Source organism: Dipodomys ordii, unplaced genomic scaffold, assembly GCF_000151885.1.
Source record: "Dipodomys ordii isolate 6190 unplaced genomic scaffold, Dord_2.0 Scaffold28, whole genome shotgun sequence".
Classification (NCBI taxonomy): domain Eukaryota; kingdom Metazoa; phylum Chordata; class Mammalia; order Rodentia; family Heteromyidae; genus Dipodomys; species Dipodomys ordii.
In genome coordinates, this window is record NW_012267244.1 from 12,126,575 (window position 1) to 12,152,277 (window position 25,703).

General features: G+C 37.9%; 1 protein-coding gene across 1 annotated transcript in view; it reads right to left on the reverse strand.

Moving 5' to 3' along the window:
• Positions 1-25,687, reverse strand: part of Aggf1 (angiogenic factor with G patch and FHA domains 1) — a 30,366-nt gene extending 4,679 nt beyond the window's left edge. Inside the window, exons 1-11 of the mRNA XM_013015803.1 lie at positions 25,463-25,687; positions 22,838-22,940; positions 21,334-21,533; positions 20,189-20,359; positions 16,847-17,035; positions 10,714-11,041; positions 9,795-9,906; positions 9,405-9,456; positions 6,924-7,025; positions 5,015-5,180; positions 2,481-2,563 (exon numbers count right to left, since the gene is read on the reverse strand). Of these exons, the coding sequence (XP_012871257.1) occupies positions 2,481-2,563; positions 5,015-5,180; positions 6,924-7,025; positions 9,405-9,456; positions 9,795-9,906; positions 10,714-11,041; positions 16,847-17,035; positions 20,189-20,359; positions 21,334-21,533; positions 22,838-22,940; positions 25,463-25,678 (1,722 nt within the window). The 5' untranslated portion in view covers positions 25,679-25,687. The remainder of the gene's footprint in view (positions 1-2,480; positions 2,564-5,014; positions 5,181-6,923; positions 7,026-9,404; positions 9,457-9,794; positions 9,907-10,713; positions 11,042-16,846; positions 17,036-20,188; positions 20,360-21,333; positions 21,534-22,837; positions 22,941-25,462) is intronic.
• Positions 25,688-25,703: the final 16 nt, after the last annotated feature.

The following is a 25,703-nucleotide window of genomic DNA, read 5'->3' on the forward strand; positions in this document are numbered from 1 at the left end:
CTAATTTGTGGGAGTGTTCTGTCTCAATGCACTCAGGGTGAAAACCAGCACAGTTCACAGGTGGTGGCATACTGTTAGGTATATTCATTTTGTCTGTTGTCTTTCACTTTTAGTCATTCATAATTAATTTTGAGATTCATCTGGGTTGGAGCCTGTATCAAAAGCTCTTGCTTTTATTGCTAAATAATATTTCACCATTATACCACAGATAATATGGTTTGTTTACCTAATTTGGACATTAGCTTTCCACTCTGGGGTTATTACAAACAAAAGTGGTGTGATGATTTGTTTGCTAGTCTTTGTGTCAAAATATACTTACCTTTCTCTTGGGTAAATAACTTGAGTGCAATGACTGAATCATGTAAGTGTACCTTTAACTTTTTCTCCTTTTTCTTTGCAGGAGGATCAAAACCAGGGCTTCATCTAGTAGGCACACACACATTAGGACACTGAATTATACCATTAACTCTCTCTAACCTTTTTTTTTAATATTGTGACCTTTCATTTTTTAAAAACTATCAAGTTTTTCCAAAGCAACTATACCATTTTACATTAACACTAGCAGTGTATGAGTTCCAATACGTATACATCTTTTCCAACATTTGATATATTCAGTTTATAGGCCATTCTAACAGACTATCTCAGTGTGTGTGTGTACTCAAGACCCATTCTAACAGGCTATCTGTGTGTGTGTGTGTGTGTGTGTGTACGTGTGTACGTGTATACGTGTGTACATGTACGTACTCAAGACCTGGACACAGTTCCTGAGCTTTTATGCTAAAGGCTAGCACTCTAGCACTAGAGCCACAGCTCCACTTAGGGCTTTTTTGGTTACTTAACTGGAGATAAAAGTCTCATGGGCTTTCCTGCTGGTTTCGAACCAAGAGCCTCAATCTCCTGAGCAGCAGGATTAAAGGTATAAACCACTAGCACCAGATTCACTTGGTTTAAATTCACATTTCTTTAAAGACTAGTAATATCAAACATCCTTTCAGGTATTTTACTTGCCATCTTCTTTGGGAAAGTGTTGGTTCAGAACTCTTGCCTTATTTTGTTACTGTTTTTGGAGACTACATCTAATGTTGTTGCTCAAACAATCCTCCTGTCTCAGCCTCAAACTATGAGGGACTACAAGTACTCACCATTTGCAAGACAGTCTATTTTTAATTAAGCTGTTTTCTTATTACTGAGTTTGGAGTTAAAAAATATGTATTCTAGTCTTATCAGAGATGTAAGTGGCAAGTGTTTTTCCTAGTTTATAGCTTGTCTTTTCAATGTCTTAGCAGTATTTTTGGAAGAGCAGTTTATTTTGTGTGCTGTTTTTGTTTGTCAGTTATGGGGCTTGTACTCTGGGCCTGGGCACTGTTCCTGAGAAGTTTTGCTCAAGGCTAACATTCTACCACTTTGAGATAAGAATTTGGAAGAATTTGGGGCTGGGAAGTTGGCTCAGTGGTAGAGCACTTGCCTTGCATGCCTGAGGCCCTGGGTTCGATTCCTCAGCACCACATAAGCAAAAAGAAAAAGCCGGAAGTGGTGCTGTGGCTCAAGTGGTAGAACTTTGAGCTGAAGAGCTGAGGAACAGCGCTCAGGCCCAGAGTTCAGGTCCCACAACCAGACCCAAAAAAAAAAGAATTTGGAAGAATTTAATGGCTTTTCTTGCCCAGGCTGGCTTTGAACCACCATCCTCAGATCTCAGCCTCTTGAGTAGCTAGGATTACAGGGATAAGCCACAAGTGCCCAGCTAACTTTACATTTTATATGTACACACATGATATATTTTCAGGTCTTTTTTGTTGTTTTGCTTTTCCTTCTTTGACATAAGGCCATCCAATTATTCTGGCATCATTTGTTGAAAAAGAACAAAACAATTTTCTCCATCAGTCTGTCCTTATACATCTGTGGAAAATTAAGTTATATATACTATATTGTATGGATTCATACAATACATAATACATACAATATTGTCTTAATCATGACAGTGATTGACCACTATAGTTTACTTTAAGTCTTGAAATCAGAATTAATCTTCTGTAATATCCTTTTTTTTTTCCAGTCCTGGGTCTTGAACTCAGGGCTTGGACACTGTCCTTAATCCTCTTTTGCACAAGGCTAGCACTCTACCACTTGAGCTACAGCACCACTTCCAGCTTTTTCTGTGTATGTGGTACTGAGTAATTGAACCCAGGTCTTCATGTATGCTAGGTAAGCACTCTACCACTGAGCCACATTCTCAGCCCCTACAGTACCTTAATGCAAGTATTTTGAAGCTCAGAATGTCAACTCAAATATAAGCTATTATAATTTTCTACATCAACCTAGTTAGTATATTACATCAATACCAGAATAGAAATTACATAAATCTCAAAATCACAGTAAATAGTCCTTTATTATATATAATGTACCCAGCGTATCTGGAGACATTTTAATTAAAAATAAGATACACAATTCAATGCATGAAGTAATACTTAACACATCCTTACCTGCAAACCATATTTTACTCGTATTTTTTTTAATTCTTTTCTTCTTTCTAATTCTTTTTCCTCTTTACTTAATGCTGGGCCAACTAAAAGGAAAAACTGGGTTTAGATAAAAGTATTCCACTGAATCTGACAGATTGTAGAAAGTATTGTCATTTCCACAGTATCTGACAACTAACACTACTTTGAAGGAAAGACAAAAATCAGTAATATGAAGATAAAAGACATAGAAGCCAGGCACTGGTGGCTCGTGCCTGTAATCCTAACTATGCAGGAAGCTGACATCTAAGGATCTCAGTTCTAAGTCAGCCTGCACAGTAAAGTCTGTGAGACTCTAGCTCCAAGAAATAAAAAAGCTGGAAGTGGAGCTGTAGCTCAAGTGGTAAACTGCTAGTGTTGAGCTCAAAAGCTCAAGGACATTGCCTACGGCCTGAATTCAAGCCACAGGACTAGCACTGAAAAAAAAAAAGAAACAGAAACAATTGAACAACATACATCTTAAATTTTCATTAAGATTATTGGAATAGAATACCAAATGTGAAATAGCAAATTTTCCAAAGAAATTGTTGGTATGCACAAAATAAAAATAAACATCACAGAACTCAACAATTGTTATATACTATAATACGATGTATTCATTTTCAAATTAGTACCAGAAAAGAAATAAGCATGCATACTTCATGTTTATAGGAAAAACTTGAATTATGTTTTTTTTTGGTCGTGGGGCTTGAACTCTGAGCCTGAGCGCTGAGCTCTTCAGCTCAAGGTGAGCATTCTACGACTTGAGCCACAGTGCCACTTCCAGTTTTCTGGTGGTTGGAGATAAAGTCACAGACTTTCCTGCCTGGCTGGCTCTGAACCGCGATCCTCAGATCTCAGCCTCTTGAGTGGCTAGGATTATAGGTGTGAGCCACCGGCAGCCAGCTATGGAATAATTTTAAAAAGAGTGCCTCTTGCTAGTTCAAAGTATCTTATTTTAAATTTTCAGTTGAGTGAACCAAATACACTGGTAATACCTTAGAGTGCTATTAAAAAATTAGAATATGGTCTGGGAATGTGGTTTAGTGGCAGAGTGCTTACCTTGAGCAAAACAAGCTCAGGAACAGTGCCCAGGCCCTGAGTTTAAGCCCCAGGAATGGCAAAAAATAAAAAATACAATAAAAAGAATATACAGACAATATACTAATACTACCAACAAAGAAGATATATCACCAATAACCTTTAATGCCCTGACCCGTTTCCTATGTTGATATTATAGGACAAAGAACTCGGTGTGTAGCTCAGGTGTATACCAAGTATTTTGCATATAAGAAGCCCTAAGTTCAATCTCTAGTACCTCAAAAAAAAAAGCAATTTTATTTGTAATTTCTTTAAAAATTACATATATGTATATATATAGTGTTGCTTATAGTATATAATTATAATTATATTAGTTGTAGGTTAGACAAAAATTATATATACTGGATAACATTTATATCAATATTCATAATTACTATAATAAAATTACAACACAATTGTATAACTGTAACATCCTGTGTATGTATACACATACACACACACACACACACAAACAGTGGAATGGTTGAATCAAGATAATTAACACCTACATTACACCTCTCACATTTATCTTGAACTCAGCACATGTATGTTATTCTTATGCTTTGGTGCCCAAGGCAGGCACTCTACCTCTTGAGTACAGCTCCACTTCCAGTTTTTTGCTAGTTAATTATAGACTTTCTTGCCCATGCTGATTTCAAGATCCTCAGATCTCAGTCTCTAGAGTAGCTTAAATTTCAGGCCACTGGAGCCTCATTTATCATTCTTTTGCATGATGAAAATTTAACATCTATTCTCTTACAGCAGAGGGTGTAGCTTAGTGGCAGAGTGCATCCCAAGCCCTATACTCAACCCCTACCATGACAAACACAACTTCTAATTAACAATTTTCAAGCACATTTGATATCAAAAGGTCATTTAGCAGACACCAAATCATCAAAAACAGCTCAACAGTATCTTTTCTCTAGTCAGAAAGCAGTCTCTGTCACATTATCACTTAGCCAAATTATCACATAAAAGTCAACTACAAACCTAGTCTATTAAGCTACACTAGAATTCTAAATATAATGTATGTTTTAGTCTTTTTTTTTTGGGGGGGGTCCGGTCGTGGGGCCTGACCTCTGGGCCTGGGCACTGTCCCTCAGCTCTTCAGCTCAAGGCTAGTGCTCTACCACTTAAGCCACAACGCCACTTCCGGCTTTTTTGTTTTTGCTTATGTGGTGCTGAGGAATCGAACCCAGGGCCTCAGGCATGCAAGGCAAGCACTCTACCACTGAGCCACCTTCCCAGCCTATGTTTTAGTCTTGTGAGAATATTCTCTATAATACACCCATTACTATGTCAACCATGAATAAAGCTAAGAACTTTATGTATCTCTATCAATATGAAGCTATTAACTGACACATTATGAGCACACTTAGCAAATTAATATTCTGAAAAGGTATGAGTCATATCCATATTGAACAATATATTCCACATACCAAAAGACTCATCTTTCTTATCAAGGCGAAGGTGAGCTCTAACCTGCCCTGGCTCACAGCCGTCACAGGTCTCGCTGCCAGGGTGGATATGGAAGGAAAGTACGGTTTCTCCGATTTTCACTTCATCTCCATGTTCAAGTACGTAAGGATCAGATTTTGTTTTGGGCTAGAGAAGAAAAATTTCAAAACCCACAACAGTCACACATGGCTACTTTATGTCTACTATCAGTAATATCTAATTATAATAAGCATTTGAAATGATTCTTAGTAAATAGACACAGATGCTCACACTTCAACTTGATGGATGACACATAGGGGTAAGGGATGCTGTCAGGTGTACAGTTCACATTTATTAGCATGTACAAGGGCCTAGGTTCAAACCCCACCATCATTTAAAATATACATATATATAAAATTCTTGAGAGCTTGTTTGGAGGTTCTAGCAGGGGAGCGCAGCTACTCGTATACCCTTGACCGAAGACCGGTCCTCCTCTATCGGGGATGGTCGTCCTCTTCGACCGAGCGCGCAGCTTCGGGAGGGACGCACATGGAGCGGTGAGGGAGGAAGGGGACACCCGCCTAGCCAGCCAGATCAGCCAAATCAACCCTGGCGATCAATGGGGTGACAGATGTCGCAGCCAGATCGTCCTCACATCTCTATCAAGCTCCATTAATCTCCTTATCTCTGCACACAACCCAAGAACACTCAACTCTAAACTTTGATGTACTACCAAACAAAACCATCAGTCAAAAGATGAAATGTAGCCAACTGCCAGTGGCTCACGCCTATAATCCTAGCTACTCAGGAGGCTGACATCTGAGGATTGCAGTTCAAAGCCAGCCCGGGCAGGAAAGGCAGGAAAGTCCATGAGATTCTTATCTCCAATAAACCACTAGAAAACCAGAAGTGGCGCTGTGACTCAAGCAGTAGAGCCCTCGCCTTGAGCTGACAGTGCCCAAGCCGAGTTCAAGGCCCACGACCCCAAAAAAGATGAAATGTTAAGAGAAAGGGATAAGTATATTACATTATTCTTTTTTCCTCTTCATAATTCAATTTTATTCCTTTTTTTTTTTTGGATGGTACTAGGGGTTATAACTCAGAGCTTCGCATGTGCTAGGCAAGTATTTCCTGTCCTGTTTGCTTCATTTTGGGGATAGGATCTGGCATTTTTGCCTCAGTCAGCCTGCACTGCCATCTTTGTATTTATGTTTACTGTAGCAGAATGAACCACACCCAACTACTGGTTGAGACAGGAGAGGCAGAAATTGGGAGGATCAGGGTTCAGTAAAGGCAAAATGATAGTGAGACTCAACAAATAGACCAGATATGATGATTGGCTCATGCCTATAATAGCAGATACATGGGAGGCATAGGTAGAAAAATCCATAATGCCCTAAGACTTTATATGAACAATAAAGCAAAAAGGCCAGGAGTGGATTAAGTGGTAAAGCACTTGCCAAGCAATTATAAGTCAAAAGCCAACAGCCAAGTATCCTCTGATTATATACTTTTTCTACCCATTTCTGAAAATGCCAAATAACACATTTGAGCTTGAACTCTGATCTGAACCAAATGGTATACTAACTATGGCATAAAAAAGTCAGTTTAGTTAAGCCAGGCACTAATGGCTCATACCTGTAATCCTAACTACTCATGAGAGTGAGATCTGAGAATTGTGGTTCAAAGCCAGTCTAGACAGGAAAGTTTGTAAGGCATTTATCTCCAAATATACCAAAAAGCCAGAGTGGAATTGTGGCTCAAGGTGGTAGAGCACTACCCTTTATCAAAAAAGCTCAGGGACAGCACCCAGACCCTGAGTTTAAGCCCCAGGACTGAAACCAAACAAACAAACAAAAAATCAGTTAGTTTTAATAACAAAGTACAGGAAATTAATATATATTCACCTACCTGAATAATCTGTTTTCCATTAACAATTGTGCCATTTTGACTGCCTTGATCCACAAGGACATAACTTTGTAAGTCATGGTCGAAATAAACTTCTGCGTGAAACTTAGAAAAATCAAGCAATATAAAGTATATATTTTTTCTAAACCACAGATAACATTTTCTATGATAGTGAGGTGGACTTTAGTCTCATAATTCAAATGACAATAATTTAATACATATTGTGTTTTCCCATTTCTTAAATGGTTTAAACTCTAGTACAATTGACATTTTTTCAACTATAAAGTTAATTGTCCATAGCAAGAAAATGTTTTGTAGTACTGGGGACTAAACTGAGGATGTTGTTCATCTGAGCCACACTTCCCAATTCTTTATGTGTATTTATTTTTTGGCTTGAACTTAGGGCCTGGTGCATGTTAGGCAGGTATTGTACCACTTGAGCTATGCTCCCAACATTTTTGCTTTGCTATTTTTCAGGTAAGGTCTTACATTTTTGCCAAGGCTTATTAAAAATTCTTAATATTAAAGGTGACCTGAAATTACCAAGGACAACTTCTCAGAGTTTTCCAGATCTTCAATACTCAGAACAGATTGTTCCAAAGATGTTGTCACTATATCTTAACAGTGTATCATGAGATTCACCCATTTGTTGGGTACAATAGTACTTCACTCAGTTTGCTGAACAATAGCCCATTGTATGGGTAAACAAGCCATCTATTTTTCTAAACTGAACATCCAGGTTTCTCAGGTTTTATTATTTTTTTAAAAAACTGCTTTGAGTCTTCACATATATATATGTGTGTGTGTATGTATATGTATATATATATATATTATATATATGTGGATTTCCACTGTATACAAATATTTTCCTAGGGTAAACACCTAGGAATGGAAATGATAAATCATATATTATGCAAATCTTAAACTTCCAGATTGCTTCCCAAATTTATTTGCACCAACAGTCTGAGTTCTTGTTGCACAGAGCCAGAATTTTAAAGTTTTATTATCACAGCAGATATGAGATGAAAGTCTTACTGGTGCATTTTTAATTTGTATTTTTCTTATTACTACAGAAAACCTTTATGATCTTTTTTTTTTAGGTCTGAGACTGGGACTCAAACTTGGTACTTGATGCTTTTTGGCTCATTGGCTAGCACTATACTAATAAAGCCATGCCTTTTTTTTCCAACCCTTTTTTTGTTCTTTGTATTACTTTTTATTAGCTTGGAGGTTTGGAATAACTGTATCAAGTCTTTCACACTGCCAAACCCTATTCAAACAAGCTGTTCTAAATTATGCTTCCTAAAAGAGTCATATTTAGTACACATGTTCAATGAAAACTGACATCCTGGTCCATTATATTTCGTAGATTGGCTTTGTGGTATTGCTTTACTGTGAGCTGCTTACTCATTTTATGTTCACTTGTCTACTGGTGTCACAACAGGCATTCAGAAACTGAATCTGAACAAACTTTTTAAACATAAAGGAGATGTATTTTGTCACAGGAATTGTTGCTGTTCTGTTGTGCCTTTTATCTCTATCTACCTAGTGCCAGTACTGGAGCTTGAATACAGAGCCTCACACTCTTAAGGACAACAGTTTACCACTTGTGCCACAGTGCCACTTCTGGCTTTCTGTTGGTTAACTGAAGAGTCTCATGGACTTTCCTGCCTAGGCTGGCTCTGAACTACAATCCTCACATCTCAGCCTCCTGAGTAGTTAACATTATATAAAGTATAAGCCACCAACATATAGCTTATTTTATTTTAAACTCAGAAAGCCTTATATCTAATGATTAAATCTGAATTTTTTTTTTTTGCAAAAGCATTTACCACCTATCTGGATATGTGTTATATATGCTGTTAAGCTGATTTTTTCCAACAAAATATCTACTCCTTCAGTGGACATTAGTCTAAGAAAACAAAAACTAGGCTGGGAATATGGCTTAGTGGTAGAGTGCTTGCCTAGCATGCATGAAGCCCTGGGTTTTATTCCTCAGTACCACAAAAACAGAAAAAGCTGGAAGTGGTGCTGTGAATCAAGTGGTAGAATGCTAGCACTAAAGAATTTACTACTTAAGTTACACATTGGGCTTCCTTTGGAGGCAAGATAATCAAAGGTCATAATAAAGTAAAATAGGCAGATAATTTGGTTTGAGTTAAGATAAGGATTTCCTCCTTCAAATGAGTTCCAGAAAAGTGATACAAACTAGACCTTCACACTAATAATGAAAAGTAAATTTCATTCCAAATAGACAAAAATCACATAAAGTCTTTTTTAGGTTCACTTATACTCCATTAAGTAAAAACAAAATGGTAATCTCACTATGTAGCACAAATTAGACACAACTCAAGATCATTCTGACTCCACTTTGCAGGTGCTGGAATTACAGACTTGTGCCACCAGGCCCATATTTTATTTTTGCTCTTAATGGAATGACCTGTTTTGCATAGAGAGCAATACTTGAGAAATCAAAGATCTTACCTTACTGACACCCACTTCAGGGATTCGGAGAGTATGCTCCATATCTTTTTCTCTGAAGAGTTAAGTAAAGTTTAGTCTTCAGAATTGCAAAACATATACAGACACAACAGTTAGAGAGCAACATGATAAATACATTTTTTAGGATGGATATTAAAATACAAGTCTATCACAGGTCTCCTGGTGATATACTGTCCTTTCCACTCTACTACATTTCCAATTATTTGCTCGTATCTTTTTTTCTCTTCCAGTTGTGCTTTCTTTGGGTGGAAATTTTGCCCTAGTACTTTTTATACTGATAACACATAGAACAGGGCTTGATACACAATACATGCTCCTCCATCAAACCCTTCAGAAGTAAAAGAATGACATAACAAAATTAGCCATTTTTACCTTCCAATTGTAGCAGGGTTTACAGCTGTAATGATAAAAAGTGATCCTGTCTGCAACACTGGTGATCTAATAACAATTACTCTAATACACGGAGGCCAAATTTTTTCTGCATCTGCCAAAGAAAGAAGGAAATATTAATTCAAATGTTATGGAAAAAATTTTCACATGGATAACTAGGAGACATCCATTAAGCAAGAATGTATTGGCAAAACCTGGAGGTGTAGCTGTTATAGAGCACCTGCCTAGCATAGTAGAGGCCTTGGATCAATCTTCAACACTACAAAGGATAAAAAAAGGCTGGGAAGGTGGCTCAGTGGTAGAGCGCTTGCCTTGCACACATGAGGACCTGGATTCAATTCCTCAGTACCACATAAGCAGAAAAAGCCAGAAGTGGAGCTGGGGCTCAAGTGGTAGACCACTAGCCTTGAGCTAAAGAGCTGAGGGACTTGCCCAGGCCCAGAGTTCAGGCCCCAAGATTGACCAAAAAAAAAAAAAAAAATCTTATTTCTGGCTAAAACAAACTTCAATTCTGCTACATGCTACATATAGCAACAAATAAGGCTTAACACTATTCTAAAATACTCAAAGGTATGCAATATATTTAGTATCACAAAGAAAATTAATTTTTAAGATCAGGACCATTTTTAAAAATAAGAAAAATTCTAGACTTCAAGAGTAAAAGAACAAAAGGAATTCACTTAGTATAATGATATCCTATTTTTTATTCATATATTAATCATTTACTCACATCCTATCTTCTAAAATTGCCAGTGGTCACTCATATAATTTTTATTAATGTCTTCACAATAACCAGTTTCCTTCCTGACAAGAATTCTAGGTGAATCACCAATGTTTATAGTAATTCTCTCTTTTACAGTTAAGCAAGTGGGTTTTTCATTTATAGCTATCAGGTGCTTACCTTCCTCCTCCATTTCTTCTGTAGCTCCATTGTCTTCACTGCTTTCATCTTCGTTACAACTGTCCTCAGTCTGGGAATCTGTGATTTCACCTTCTTCTGGCTCACTGTCACTTTCTATGATTTTTTCATCTTTAAATGAAGTTGAATTAGAAATCTTCTCTTTTAGAGGAGATTCTAAAGAGTTTTCACTAACTGCAATGGTGAATTTAGGGGAAATATTTTTGTAATGGCAGTCTACTTTGGCCTTCTTTTTCCCACTTGCACAATTTTCTGCCTCACTGTAGTTCATATATTCAACACTAGAGGACTTTTGATCTGAATTCAAATCCTGGAAAGAGGTAAGTAGGTAGATAGGTAAAAGCAAGAAGAGTAATGTTAAATATCATTATCATATATCTGTAAAGAATGAATTGTATGGGGTGGGGAGGGGGCGATGGGAAGGGATGGGAAGGGGAAACAAGGAGGAGGCAACAATGCTTGATAAGAAATGTACTCATTATCTTGCCCATGTAATTGTAACCCCTCTGAACGGTATTTTCACAATAAAAAATAAAGAATGAATTGTAATAATGTATCAATAAGGAAAAAGTAACACACTGTGCAACAACTCTCAGTTTGGCAGTAGTGAGGTTTGAACATAGAATCTCACACTTACTAGGTTCCTACCACTAAGCCATGGCTCCAGTCCTTTATAGCGTTTTTGTGTGTGTGCTGGTCTTGGGAGCTAGAATTCAAGGCCTGGGCACTGTCCCTGTGCTTGTTTGCACAAGGCTAGTGTTCTACACCTAAGCCCCACCTCTACTTCCAGCTTTTTGATAGCTAAGAGTCTCATGAACTTTCCTGTCTAGGCTGGCTTTTTACAGGTAAGAGGCACAGGTGCCTGATTAGTTTTGAGATTAAAGTCTCACTTCCTACCTACACACCTGGACTGCAATCCTCTCATTTTTAGGCTTCCCATCACAGCTGGGACCACATTTTGCTTCTGCCAGAGATAGTCTCATGGATGTTTCAAACCCCCATCCTCCTGTTCAGTCTCTCAAGTAGCTAGGATGATAGGTATGAATAATAGGGACCTGGCTTCAACTTCCTTTTTTGCAGCCTAAACTGGGGCTTGAACTCAAGTCCTGAGTGTTGTCTTTGAGTTTTTAATGCTAAAGCCTAGTGCTCCACCACTTGAGCCAAAGCTCCACTTTCAGCTTTCATGGTGCTTAATTGAAGAGTCGCAAGGGCTTTCTTGTCCAGGCTGTTTTAAATTGATCCTCAGACCTCAGCTTCCTGAGTAGCCTGAGCCATCAGTGTCAGGCTTTAAGTTCCTTTCTTAAAAATATTATTGTCCTCTTGTCTTCCAAATTAAGAACCTTATCAGTGATACTCCCTTAACCACCACATGGAATCAACTGCCAATACAGATTCCATTGATAATTTTGATCTAAGTTTGTTCTCAATATCCTACCATTCCCAGTCCAGTATTCCTCATCCTGTATTACTTGAACCTTGTAACAGTTTATACCAATAAACACAATGTTAATCCATATTTCTCTTTTTAAATTTACTAACAGTTAAATTTAAAAGTAAAATTTAAAAAAAAAAGTAGGGGGCTGGGAAGGTGGCTCAGTGGTTAAAGCGCTTGCCTTGCATGCCTGAGGCCCTGGGTTCGATTCCTCAGCACCACATAAGCAAAAACAAAAAAGCTGTGGCTCAAGTAGTAGAGCGCTAGCCTTCAGCTGAAGAGCTGAGGGACAGTGCCCAGGCCCAGAGTTCAGGACCCATGACCGGACCCCAAAAAAAAAAAAGTAAAATTAGTAGCTGAGCACCAGTGGCTCATGCCTATAATCCTAGCTATTTAAGAGGCTGAGATTTGTGACTTGCCACTTGAAGCCAGCCAAAGCAGGAAAATCTTGTGCAGCTTTATTCCTTTCAATAAGAGGGTTTGAAGTTAAGATTTCAGGCCTGATAGGGCAAACACTCCATCAGTTGAGCCATGCCCAACCTTTTTTGCTGTATTTTTCAGATAGGTGCTAATGTTTTTGTCCTGGCTGCCCTTGGACCATGATCATCTTAACCTGTGCTTCCCACCTGGCTGAAATTACAAACACATATTATAACCCTAAACTCATTTGATGAGAGGGACTCTTATCAACTTTTGCCTGGGCTGACTTTTGACCCTGCCAGTCTATGAATCCTGAGTAGCTGGGATTACAAGCATGCACCACTTTATCCAGCCCATGTTTTGAAATCTATATACAATGAGCAACTAACTCAAGTTATTTAATATGGGTGCTCCCTACCTGCTGTGGATAGAATACTTAAAATTCACCTTCATGTAATTTTCAATAATTCATTACATTGAATGGGAACAGATATAGCTCAGTAGCAGAATGTTTGCTGAGCATTTGTAAAGCCCTAGAATCTATCCTGAGCAGTACACACACAAACCAAAAGAAAAAAAAAAGAAGAAAGAAAGAAAAAGAAGAGAAAAGCAAGCAAACAAATGTATTACTTGGAAGTAAAGAGTTATTTTGCTTTTCTGTCTGGAATGTAACACATTGGCAATTTTCTTTCTACCTCAGAGTAACTTGATGAAGGGAATTCATATGATCATCTTTTATAAAATACTATGTATGAAAGGTGCCAGTGGTTCATGCCTATAATCCTAGCTACTCAGGAGCTAAGATCTGAGGATCGTAGTTCAAAGCCAGTCTGAGCAGGAAAGTATACAAGACTCTTATCTCCAATAAACTACTCAGAAAAAGCCAGAGGTGGCGCTATAGCTCAAGTAGTAGAGCACTAGCTCTACTAGTACAAAGAGGCTTGAGTACAAGGAGGCTCAGGGTCAATACCCAGGCCCTGAGTTCAAGCCCCAGGACCAGCAAAAAATAATAAAATACTAAATTTAATTTGGATATTGCTAACCATTCATAGTGTGATGAACTATATCCACTCCCAACAACTGAAACTAGCCAAGGAAAAGAAGTAAAAAGAACAAGGACAAGAAATTGGGGCAAGGGGGGGAGGGGGAAGGAATCAGAAGCTTTAGGCCATGTAAAAGATAAAAACCTCCCTATTTTTGTTTATACTTTTGTTGTTTCTTGTTCTTGTTGTTGTTGTTCAATGCTAAGGAACAAAGTCGGCCTTGCATCTGAGAGGTAAGAGTTCTATCACTCAGCCAAGTCCCCAACTCCAGTGTTAACACTTTTAAAAAAGCAGTTCCCCATCTGGTATATTTTGTTATTACTATTGCTTATAGAGCAATATACACAGGGGGAAATGAGTGAAAATGTCAGAGGTGCTACTTTTACAAATTTTGTTCTAAACATTAAGATCTAACTAATTTATCTACCTACCTACCTTCTTACCTACCAAACTACCTCCTATCTCCTACCAACCAACATATTCCTTATTCATTTTAACCCCAAGTATTTTACCGCAATCTCCTCACCATATTACTTTCCCTGTACTTATCCTCACCTGCAAAAAGCGAAGATCAGGAGCATTTTAAACATACAGAAATGAGGATGCTTTAACTGGTCTTTCATCGCTGCATAGCAACCATTTAAAATCCTCAGGAAATTGTCAAAATCTCATCAAGATTTTTCTTAAGTTCCTACATTCACATATTTTTGGAAAAGTTATAGGAGCTAGGCTAACCAACACTATCACGAAGTACTTCTACTTCCATTCTCTACCTAGCACATCAACAAAGGCCTGAGGCCTCCCCACATCCTCCCCATGTCTAGGGAGAGTGCTTCTCAGACTAACCTGTCAAACAGTCCTAGGCACAAATTCTCAAACAGAGATCTTGAGCAAACAGAAAATAAATTTTAGTAGCTTAGTTGTGAATGAAAAAATAAGAGAAACAGGCTGTATGTCAGTAGCTTACGCCTGAATCAATCCTGGGATCTAAGGATCATGGTTACCAGCCAGCTGAGGCAGGAAACTGTTAAGACTTAATCTCTAATTAACCAACAAAAAGCTGTTAGAGGAGCTGTTAGAACACAGGCCTTCAGCAAAAAAAGCTCAAAACCCAGTCTCAGCTCAAAAACAAAAAAAATAAAAGTTTTAAAAATGAAAAAAAATTATACATAGAAGAAAGTCCAACCAAATTCTAATTCTATATATGAACTTCAGAATTTGCTATTATTTTCAGCAAATTTTCTCTGGTTAAAAGGAGAAAAAAACAAGCTGGATGGCAGTGGCTTACACCTGTAATCCTAGCTACTCAAGAGGCTGGCATGTAGGATCTCAGTTCAAAGCCAACCCAGAAAGTCCAAGATTCTTAATTTCCAATTAATCACCAAAATATTAGAAGTGGAGTTGTGGCTCAAGTGGTAGAGTGCTAACTTTAAACAAAAAAAGCTCAGGGACAGCACCTAAGCCGAGTTCAAGCCCCAGGATCAGCACATATGCATGCCCATGCACACACACAATAGTATTTCCAGAGTATAATATCAAATAGTTCCTAAATTTTAGAAAAATGCCAATATAACAAAAAAGCCTCCTATGCTGCCTATAATACACTAACTGTATCTGTTAGTGAGCAGAAATAAGAACCCTGATAATATATTTTCATTATCTACCAATTAAAAGCTACTTAATATTTTTTCAATTAAATTTATCAGGTCTTTCTTAGCCTTGTCTTGAAAGTCATGTAGACTCTATTGTTTTTCTGTTCTTGGAAATACTGATGTGTCTTGCACATGATAAATTATATGGGACTTTAAATATTCACACAATGAGACCAAAGGAGGATATTTTTTAGGAGAGGATCACAAAGGCTCAATAGCTATAGCCATACAATTATATAAAATGATGTTTATCGAAATGAACTCCAAGTGTGTTTTGGTTATTTTGCTTTTTTTTTCCTATTTTTTGTTGCTGTTTTTTATTTCTGTTCCTTTTGTCTTATATGTAAGTTTATCTGTTGTGGGGAGGGTAAGGAAGAGGACAGAAATGATTTATATGTCAAAAAAATAAGAAATATCACTATGTATACATTAGAATTCTTTCATTGGATTTTTTAAAATATAAATAACTAGAAATAAAAATTTTCAACCAGGGATTATAAACATTCGTACAACCAAACTATTCACCCTCCAAAAATATAAGTTAAAATCCATATAGGCCAAAAACAGTGTCTCACATCTGTAATCTCAGGTACTTAGGAAGCAGAAATCAGGATGATCTTTGAGGCAAGCCCAGACAACAAGTGTGTTGTAAGCTGGGTGCAAGTGGTTCATGCCTGTAATTCTATTCAAAAGGCTGAGTATATGAGGATTGCAGTTTGAAGCCAGCCCAAGCAGGAAAGTCTGTAAGACTCTTATCACCAATAAACTACCAAAAAAGCTGTGGCTGAAGTGGTAGAGTGCTAAACAAAAGAAGCTCAGGGACAGTACCCAGGCCTTTAGTTCATGCTCAGGACTAGTACACTAGTGTGCATGTGTGCACACACACATACACACAAAATTTTCATAGTATAAGCCTGTAATTCCACAGCATGGCCACAAATGTAAGACCCTCTCTGGAAGGTAACCACAGCAAAAAGGCTGCAGCTGTGGTAAAGTGTCTGCCTGGCAAGCAGGAGGCCCTGAATTCAAGACCTAGTACTGCCCCCAAGGTTGGTTGGTTTGTTTTTCTGGTCAAGGCTATACTCTATCATTAAGCCACAGCTCCATTCCCAGCATTTTGGTGCCTAATTGGTGATAAAAGTCTCGTGGACTTTCCCATCTGAGGTTGGCTTCAAACCACAATTCTCAGATCTCAGCCTTCTGAATAGCTAGGATTATAGGCACGAATCACTGGAATTCAGCACAAACTGCTTTTCTTTTGTGAATTGTGAATGACATCAAACTTATCCATTTAGGGTCAAATTATAAAACATAATATATTTTATCTGTTCCAAACCTACCTTCTTCAAATTTTAAGAAATACCTTCTATTTCTTAGTGTCTGAGTATTTCTGAAAAAGTCCATGTTTGTTCCACTGAACTCTCCTTGGTTAGTGAATTATGATCTCAGAGACATCAATGATTCCAGAGTCATAGAATGATCCCAGAGTCATAGAATGATTTTCGGTTTTATAAAAAAAATTTTTGATTCAATTAAATTATCAAAATTGTGAAAATTTTAAACATTACCTTTTCCTCATTTGTTGTAGAAGAATCTGGATCCTTTCTTTTCTTCTTCAATTTTCTATCTTTATTTTGCTTTGTGCTAGAAGTCTGATAAGGCTGCAAATCTACACGAGAATGAAATTGGTATCGGCCACTTTCCACATCACAGTAGTAATAAATTCCAGTAGAAGGATCATAATATAGTTGATTTTCCTTTCAAAACAAGAAAAAGAAAAAAACTAGAAATGCCAAATACATTCAAACATAGAAATGTTTATTTAACAGTAGTATTTTCAGATTATAAATTAAAGATAAAAAATTTTTATTTTCTATATTGTGCTATTCTACTTTTCCCTGTTTGAAATCTAAATATGCCAGTATTTGAGTATTTTTAACATTAGTCAAAATAGCAATTCATATGGTTTAGCTTACTTTAACACATTAACAAATGATAGTATCAAGAAAGCTTTTAAATATATGAAAATAAATACTAACACATGCATCAGAAAAACTACATAGGAAAGCACTCAGGCTACTGACTGCATAGTCATGGTTTGGTAGTATATGGCCTCAAACCTTTGATTTGATAAAGTTAACTTGTAAGTAGCAGGACATAGCATGCTAAAGAGGGATTAACTATTGCCAAGACTTCTTTTTTTGTGGTGCTGGGAAGCCAAACCAGGGCATCTATCTTTGAGCTGTACCTTCAGCCCACTAATAAGTTTATTCTACAGTAAAAGAAATATGACAGGAATAAAGAAGCCATGCACAAATGAATTTTAGCAGATTATGGAAAGAAAATTATGTAATCACCTGTTATTATTAGATATTGGCCAATAATCCATAACCAAAATTTAACTGAACATTCTATTACATCATAAATCCATGAAGACTAGATCTGGAAACAGCTTAGGATGTACTGAGATTGAGCAACTAAACTTCCCGAAAAAGAACAACATATTTTTCTAATAATAATACTATCGTAAGTTATCATCTCTAATGTATACATTTTGCAGATTTTTTTGGAGGGAGGGGTTCCAGTTATGATCCTTAGACCTCAGCCTCTGAGTAGCTAGGATTACAGGCTTGAGTCACTGGTGCCTATCTCACATTATTCAGGTTTATTACAAAAATATTTAAGAATTCTCATCATCTTTCCTGTAAATAAAAAACTAACTGGAGCTTTCTAATTTCTAATGATCATGAGACTTCTACCACCGAAAGTTTTAAAATTCACTGCGTCTGTCAACTCAATATAGAAGCATTTTCAAATATAAGAAAATCAGCCAGCATAATAAAAGTGGCAAAACATCAAATTCTGAATCCACTTAGATATATAACTGTTTAAGCTGAGTGCTGGTGACTCACAGCTGTAATCCTACTCAAGAGGCTGAGATCTGAGGATCACGATTCAAAGCCAGTACAGGAAGGAAAGTCCATGAGACTTATCTCTAATTAACAATCAGAGTCTGAAAATGGAGCTGTGGCTCAAGCAGTACAGCCCTAGCTTTGAGAACAAAAGCTCAGGGACAATTCCTAGGCCAAGTTCAAGCCCGAGGATCAATAAAAAAGAAAAAGAAAAAAGAAATATAACTATTTATAAATGTTAGAAGGAAAGACAAAGAAAGAATGACAAAAAATAATCTCTACTTGGAAATTATTTTCCTGGAAATCAAGTAATAACTTTGGATAAGAGTTTAAGTATGAATTTCTGCCTATTAGTTATCACTGTCAGCATACTTCCATAAGAAAAAAATCACTTATCAATGACTTTACTATTAATGGAGATAAGAGTCTTATGAACTTTCCTGTCTGGGCTGGCTTTAAATCACAATTCTCAGATCTTAGCCTACTGAGTAGATATTTTTTACAAGTGTGAGCCAGCCACACTGGTTACTACAGCATGGTAAACTTTTTGTTTTGTCAATCATGGAGCTTGAACCCAGGGCCTGGGCACTGTCCCTGAGCTCTCTTAACTTAAGGCTACTGTAAATGGTTAAATGGAAATAAAAGTCTCCCAAGGGACTTTTCTGCTGGGGCTGGCTTTGAACCATAATCCTCAGAACTCAGCCTCCTAAGTAGCTAGGAGTCACCAGATGTGAACTAACAGCAGTGGGCTAACAGGCTAATTTTTAAATTTCTATTATTTTGTGGTGCTAGAAAAGAAGCCTAACCCCTTGTGTATGGAAGACTACCAATCTACATACATTTTTTTTCATTTATTTATTTTAGCCCAAAATAGATTCTTTAAGAAATGCCTGAGCTGGGCACTGGTGGCTCTCGCCTGTAATCCTAGCTACTCAGGAGATTGAGATCTGAGGATCGAAGTTCAAAGCCAACCCAGACAGGAAACTCTGTGAGACTCTGATTTCCAATAAATGACCAGAAAACCGGAAATGGTGCTGTGGCTCAAATGGTGGAGTGCTTGCCTTGAGCATAAGAGCCCAAGGACAGTGCCCAAGCCCAGAGTTCAAGACCTATGACTGACCAAAAAAAGAAATGCCTGAAAGCCACAAAATATAAAACCTTAATCAATAATGAACACACAGCTGACATGGGACATGCACTTATACCTACAGTCTCAGCTATTTTGGAACCTGAAGTGAGAACATAGCTTAAGCCCAGGAGTTTGAGGCCAGGCTGGAAGACAATCTAGATACATGCTATCTTAAAATAAATGGATTGAAATTTTAAAAAGAAGAAAAGACTCATCTGTAGCCTACAGCAAATTCATAAAGTTAAGCACTTGAAACAATTCTTTAAAAACCTCAACTTTGCTTCCTTATAAATTCTATGATTAAAAATTATTAGTTTTAGGGTCTTAAACATTTACAGTTAATAATCTTTTACTAAAAGATTTATCATTTTAGTCTGTTTCTGTATATGCAAAAGGTTATTAGATCTCTCTAAAATATAAATTTATAATAATTAGAATTAACTTATTTAATTATAACCTAGAAGTATAGCATCATACAACTATTTCACAATTGCTTGGTCAAATAGTTTGAATCAACTGTTTTTTGTTTGTTTTTTGCCATTCCTAGGCTTGCACTCAGGGGCTAGGCACTGTCCCTGAGCTTTTTCAGCTTACAGCTAGCCACAGCTAGCTTGAACCACAGCTCCAACTTTTTGGTGATTAATTGGAGATAAGATTCTCACAGATTTTCCTGCCCAATTTCGCTATGAACTGTGATCTTCAGATTTCAGCCTTCTCAGTAGCTAAGATTACAGGCATGAACCACCAGCATGTCTTAAAAAAAAAAAGCAATTTCTTGTTTTTTTTTTTTACTTCAGCAAAGGATTTTAATGCTTCCTATCAGGCAGCTAAATACATAATTCAGTATTTAAAAGGTCTGAGATACTTACAGAATCGTAATAGAAACCAGTGCTGTGATCAAAATATAGTCCAGTAGTTTCATCATAAGTAAAACCAGTCTGTGATACAGCAGCTTCTGCTGCAGCTCTCAAACTTTCAGCTAGTGATGAACCTTCTAAGGATGTACCATCTCCTTCTGTTGCTAATGCAGATGCTGACTCCTACACAAAAGATAGGCATGTCAAATAAGACAAAATATTAGCAGCATTTGAAACAATAGTTACATTTTTAAATGGCTTAAATTTCTACAATGCAAAAGATAACTATCAATTATAATTTGAACTAGTCCAAAAAGCCTTAGTTCAACTTTGATTCAATTTTGCTTTTTTTCTTCAGTGATGAGGATTGAATAAAGGACCTTGCACAAGCTATGCAAGTGTTTTATCACTGAGATGCATCCCCAATCTTTTGACATTTAAAGACATTAAAGTTAGGGAATAACAATTATTCAAAAAATAAATGATACCATAGAGAAGCATTATAAAATATGAAATGTGATATATTCAATAAGACAAGTTAACCAAGTTGTTCAATAACTATATATTCAATGACTTTTTTGTGGTACTGAAGTTGAACTCAAGCTCACTTGGCTTGCTTGGTACTTCACCTCTTGAGCCATGCCTCCAACCCAGAAATTGTTTGGGAGGAGAAAGTGATAGATAAAAATCCATGTTGCAGGGGCTGGGAAGGTGGCTCAGTGGTAGAGTGCTTGCCTTGAATGCCAGAGGCCCTGGGTTCGATTCCTCAGCACCACATAAGCAAAAAAAGAAAAAAGCCGGAAGTGGCGCTGTGGCTCAAGTGGTAGAGCGCTAGCCTTGAGCTGAAGAGCTGAAGGACAGTGCCCAGGCCTAGTTCAGGCCCCACGACCGGACCCAAAAAGAAAAAAAAAATCCATGTTGCACACTGGATAGTGAGTCAAACAAATTCTAAAACTGGAAGTATAAAACATTCAGAAATTTGAACAATAATGGACACTTAACATACAGGAAGCATTAAAATATTTACTTGTTAGGGAAACTGTTTGTGCAGCTTTGGGATACAATGCTTGCCTACCATAAACAAGACCCTGTGCTGAACTCCAGCCCTGCCAAAAAAAGACAAAGGACAATTCCTCAGACATCAAATTTCTTATTACCTGTGAGTTGGAGGTAAAATGATCCTCTTGTCCACTTCTGACGTTTTCTGTTAAATCAGTACTAGTGTAAGCATTTTCTATTTGTGCCTGGTCTTCAGAATTAAGAGAAGGAGCTTCAACATACTGATACTGCTGAACAGAGAGTTCATTCTCTTTATTTGGAAGATTGTCATCATTATAGTAGGTCTGGTAATAATAATCTATAGCAAAAAAAAAGATATTAAAAATAACAATTAAGCTAAAACTGTCACTGAAAAACATGGGAATCACCACTTTTACAATTATATATATTTTAAACGATTAAAACTGATAGTATAGACAAATCTGCACAAGCGTATACCTTTGATTCTAATGTCTCCTTAAGTACCCCAGTTGTCAAGCTTAAAAGAAAACAGAAGTAAATCTAGATTTTCCACAGCAAAAACTTTTTTAAAAATGAGTAGCTGAATTCAGTTATTTAAGCCTGTGATCTTAACTACTTAAATGGTTAAGATTCCAGGATGACAATTCATTTGACTTGAATTGTCCAGTTCAAGAGACTGGATCTGGATCAACAGCTAGGAATAGTAGCACACACCTGTCATCCTGACTATAGGGAAGCAAGCATAATGGCTATATTGACAAATGTTTGTCATCCTAGCAATTCCAGGAAGCACAAATAGGAGGATCACAGAGCTGGGTAGAAGCATAAAGCAAGACCAAAACTGTATCAAAATAACCAACATAAAAAGGACTGATAGAGTGGTTCAAGTAATAAAATGCCAGTTCAGCAAGTCCAAGGTCCAGAGTTCCAACACAAGTATCCTAAAACAATTTTAAAGGATGGGCTGTGCTTTGTCAAAAAAGAAAAACAAACAACTTCTTAAAAGCTTCTAGCCACATACCTTAATATGTTGTTTACCAACTGACAAATAAATAAAGACAACCCACTGGAATTTGATTTTGCCATCAAACGTCTCGCAAGATGCAGACTTCTTTAAAAATTTAAATTATAGAAATATTTAATGTTAATGCTTTGCTATGCTTAGCAATTTGGGTGAGTATGTCCATAATGAAACAAGACAAAATGGTAAAGAATGTGTCTTCTTATGGTCTACATTAATTAAAAACGCAATAGCTCAGTTATGTTGCCCTACAAAATAATGCACTGATGAGGTCAGTAGGGGGTTCACCATTCACATCAAGACCTAAGAGACTGGCACTGTCCATAAGGCTAAGTAGCACTTATTAACAAGAAAACACATGGCTTGGTCACAATAAAAGCCAGGTACTACAGTGAAGATACCAATGAAAGCACATTAGCAACATTGTAACAATTACAAGAATGTCAATTCTTTTCTGCCAATTGTTTTCTATCAGAAGAATGCAAACTGGTAATCTGAAAATGCCAATTAAGACAGAGAAGTCAATAACTGTCCTCATACTTATATTAGATCTCTATTTTAAAGAAAATGCTACATTGGAATGACATGAATATAGTCCAGTGTAAGAACAGTATGCATACCTGAACTTGACCAAGGAAGGTGATTCTCTGTTTGTACTTCTACATCAAGCTTTTTGTTATCTTCATTTCTGCCACAATGTAGTATTTTACTGAGTTCTTCCACCTGAAAGAAAACAAAGCTTTAGGAAAAGTGTATCAGAAAGAAATCTAATAATACACAATATATTATTCTCATAAATAAGAAAATCGCCAAAAATGGCTTCGTTTTCTTTCTCTCCTCTACCTCTCTCGCTTTCTTTTTTCTGTGCCAGTCCTGGGACTTGAAATCAGGGCCTGGGTTCTGGCCCTGAGCTTTTGTACTCAATGCTAGTACTCTACCACTTAAGCCACAGTTCTACTTCCTGCTTCTAGTTTCCTTTCAAAAGAACTAAAAATACTTACATTCTTACTTTTCAGGAGAAAAATAATCTCTTCCAGATGGGTTCTCACTGGGTTGCCCAGGCTGTGATCATCCTATTTAAGCCGGATTGCCGATTAATTAGTCTGTCTAGCGATTAGTCTGTCTAGCTCAGAGATGTTTTAAAACTTTCTTGCTAGACTCCCAATATTTCCTCAAAAAACTGCCTCAAATAACTGGACTAAAACAGGGTCATAGTGGCTCATGCCTCTAAACCTAGCTACTTAACTCAGAAGGCTGAGATCCTCTAAACCTAGCTACTTAACTCAGAAGGCTGAGATCTGGGAATCATGCTTCAAAGCCAGCCTAAGCCCATGAGATTATCTCCAAATACCACCAAAAAAAGCCAGAAGTGGAGCTGTGGCTCAAGTGGTAGAGCATTAGCCTGAACAAAATAGCTCAGATACAGCTCTCAGACACTGAGTTGAAGCCCTAAGACTGGCACAAAAACAAATAAAATTTGAACTGAAGTAATGTAACTCTGTGAACATGGTCTTTTCTAATGAACAGAAGCATTTTGGACTGGGAATACAAGTCAGTGGTAGAGCACTGCCTGGTAGGCAAGAGGGACTGAGTTCTACCCCTAACATAATCCTCCCCTCCAAAAGAAGAAAAAGAAAAAAGAATGCTTTTATACTAATAAAGATCAGCAGTTCTTAGAAAATTAAAATTGTGGGGCTGGGAAGGTGACTCAGTGGTAGAGTGCTTGCCTTGCATGCATAGGCCCTGGGTTCAATTCCTCAGCATCACACACACAGAAAAAGCCAGCGGTGGCGCTGTGGCTCAAGTGGTAGAGTGCTAGCCTTGAGTTGAAGAGCTGAGGGACAGTGCCCAGGCCCAGAGTTCAGGCCCATGACCAACAAAAAAAAAAAAAGAGGGGCTGGGAAGGTGGCTCAGTGGTAGAGCGCTTGCCTTGCATGCCTAAGGCCCTGGGTTTGATTCCTCAGAACCATATAAGCAAAAAGAAAAAAGCCGGAAGTGGCGCTGTGGCTCAAGTGGTAGAGCGCTAGCCTTGAGCTGAAGAGCTCAGGACCACAGTTCAGGCCCCACGACTGGACCCCCCCAAAAAAAAGAAAGAAAGAAAAGAAAATTAAAATAGTAAATTATTGGGCTAGGATGTAAGACAGTGGCAAAGTGCTTGTCTAGCAAGTGCAACATCTTGAGTCCTATCCTCAGTACCAAAAAGAAGACAAAAAAAAAATGATATTACCATCCCCAGTAAAGGAACTGTGGGAAACCTGTGTTTTTCCTTCTGGAATGAACTATTTGTCTATATACATTAATGCCCTCTTTTTTTTTTTTGGTAATGGGATGGAACTTATCTGGAGCATACTAGGCAAGCGCTCTACCAAGTGAGCTACATCTCCAGCCCTATTAAAGCCATCTATAGGTTTTAATGAACACTTTTTCTTTTGTTCTATGCAAGTAACTGTGGCAGAAGGAAACAATTCAAATGACTAGAGAAGTATCTGTCCTCCATATTCCTCTCACACTGACATGTCCTTGAACGGATGCTGCACAGGCCAGAACAACAGCGTGGAAATGCTCCTAAGTAGAGAAAATGCCTAGATCCAGGCACCTCAGTCTGGCAGGGTCTATGTATCAGGCAATATGCACTATATGCATGAAAACAGCTAAAAAAGCAAGCCTCTAAATATTTCCTTAGTGGTACATACATATGCTCAAACTGAGAAAGTGCAAGACTCATTACAAACTTGATGATCAGATTTACTCCTACTACCAGGCCTAGGGAAAGCAAGTTCCCGAAGATGAAATTTTCAAAGAGGTTCTCCCAAATGCATGGAAGTACAGGATCCTTATCCGAGCTGGTGCCCCCTTAAATTCCTTACCTAGGAGATGGACTGCCTTGGCCTACTCTAGGCTCTATCATTACTATAAACCGGATTATTTAGTATCTACCTCACTCGACATAAAACCAGTGCTTTGGCTAACACCTCCTTAATTCACACAAAGAGGTACACATTTACACTTCTAGTTTGTGGTCTTGACTTTAACAAATTGTACATGATGTAGAATACAAATTCTGTACAGCCAAAGGGACGCTGACACAGGTGACAATGAAGATAATGTAACCCAAGTTACTGAAGGCAAATTCACTGCAGCCACGAGACACGCGTGTACCCCAAGGATCCAGAACGCATCATTTTGCTGCAAGTAATCGTGAACTACTGTGAACTACTGTGAGACTCGGAGGTGAGGGGGCGCACCTGCGTGCGGAGCTCCTGGTTGTTGCTCTCGGCGCTCTGGTACAGCCGCTCCGTGTGGTGCAGCAGCCTCTCGATCTCCCGCACCTGCCGCTTGCAGCTCCGTAGCTCGCGTTCCAATTTCTCCACCTTCCGCCGCAACTGGGCCAGTTCGGGCTCGGGGGAGGCGGGCGGCGAGGGCGAGGGCGGCGGCGGCGGGGACGGGTCCTCGGAGGCCATGAAGACCGCACGAGGCGGCCCGCGG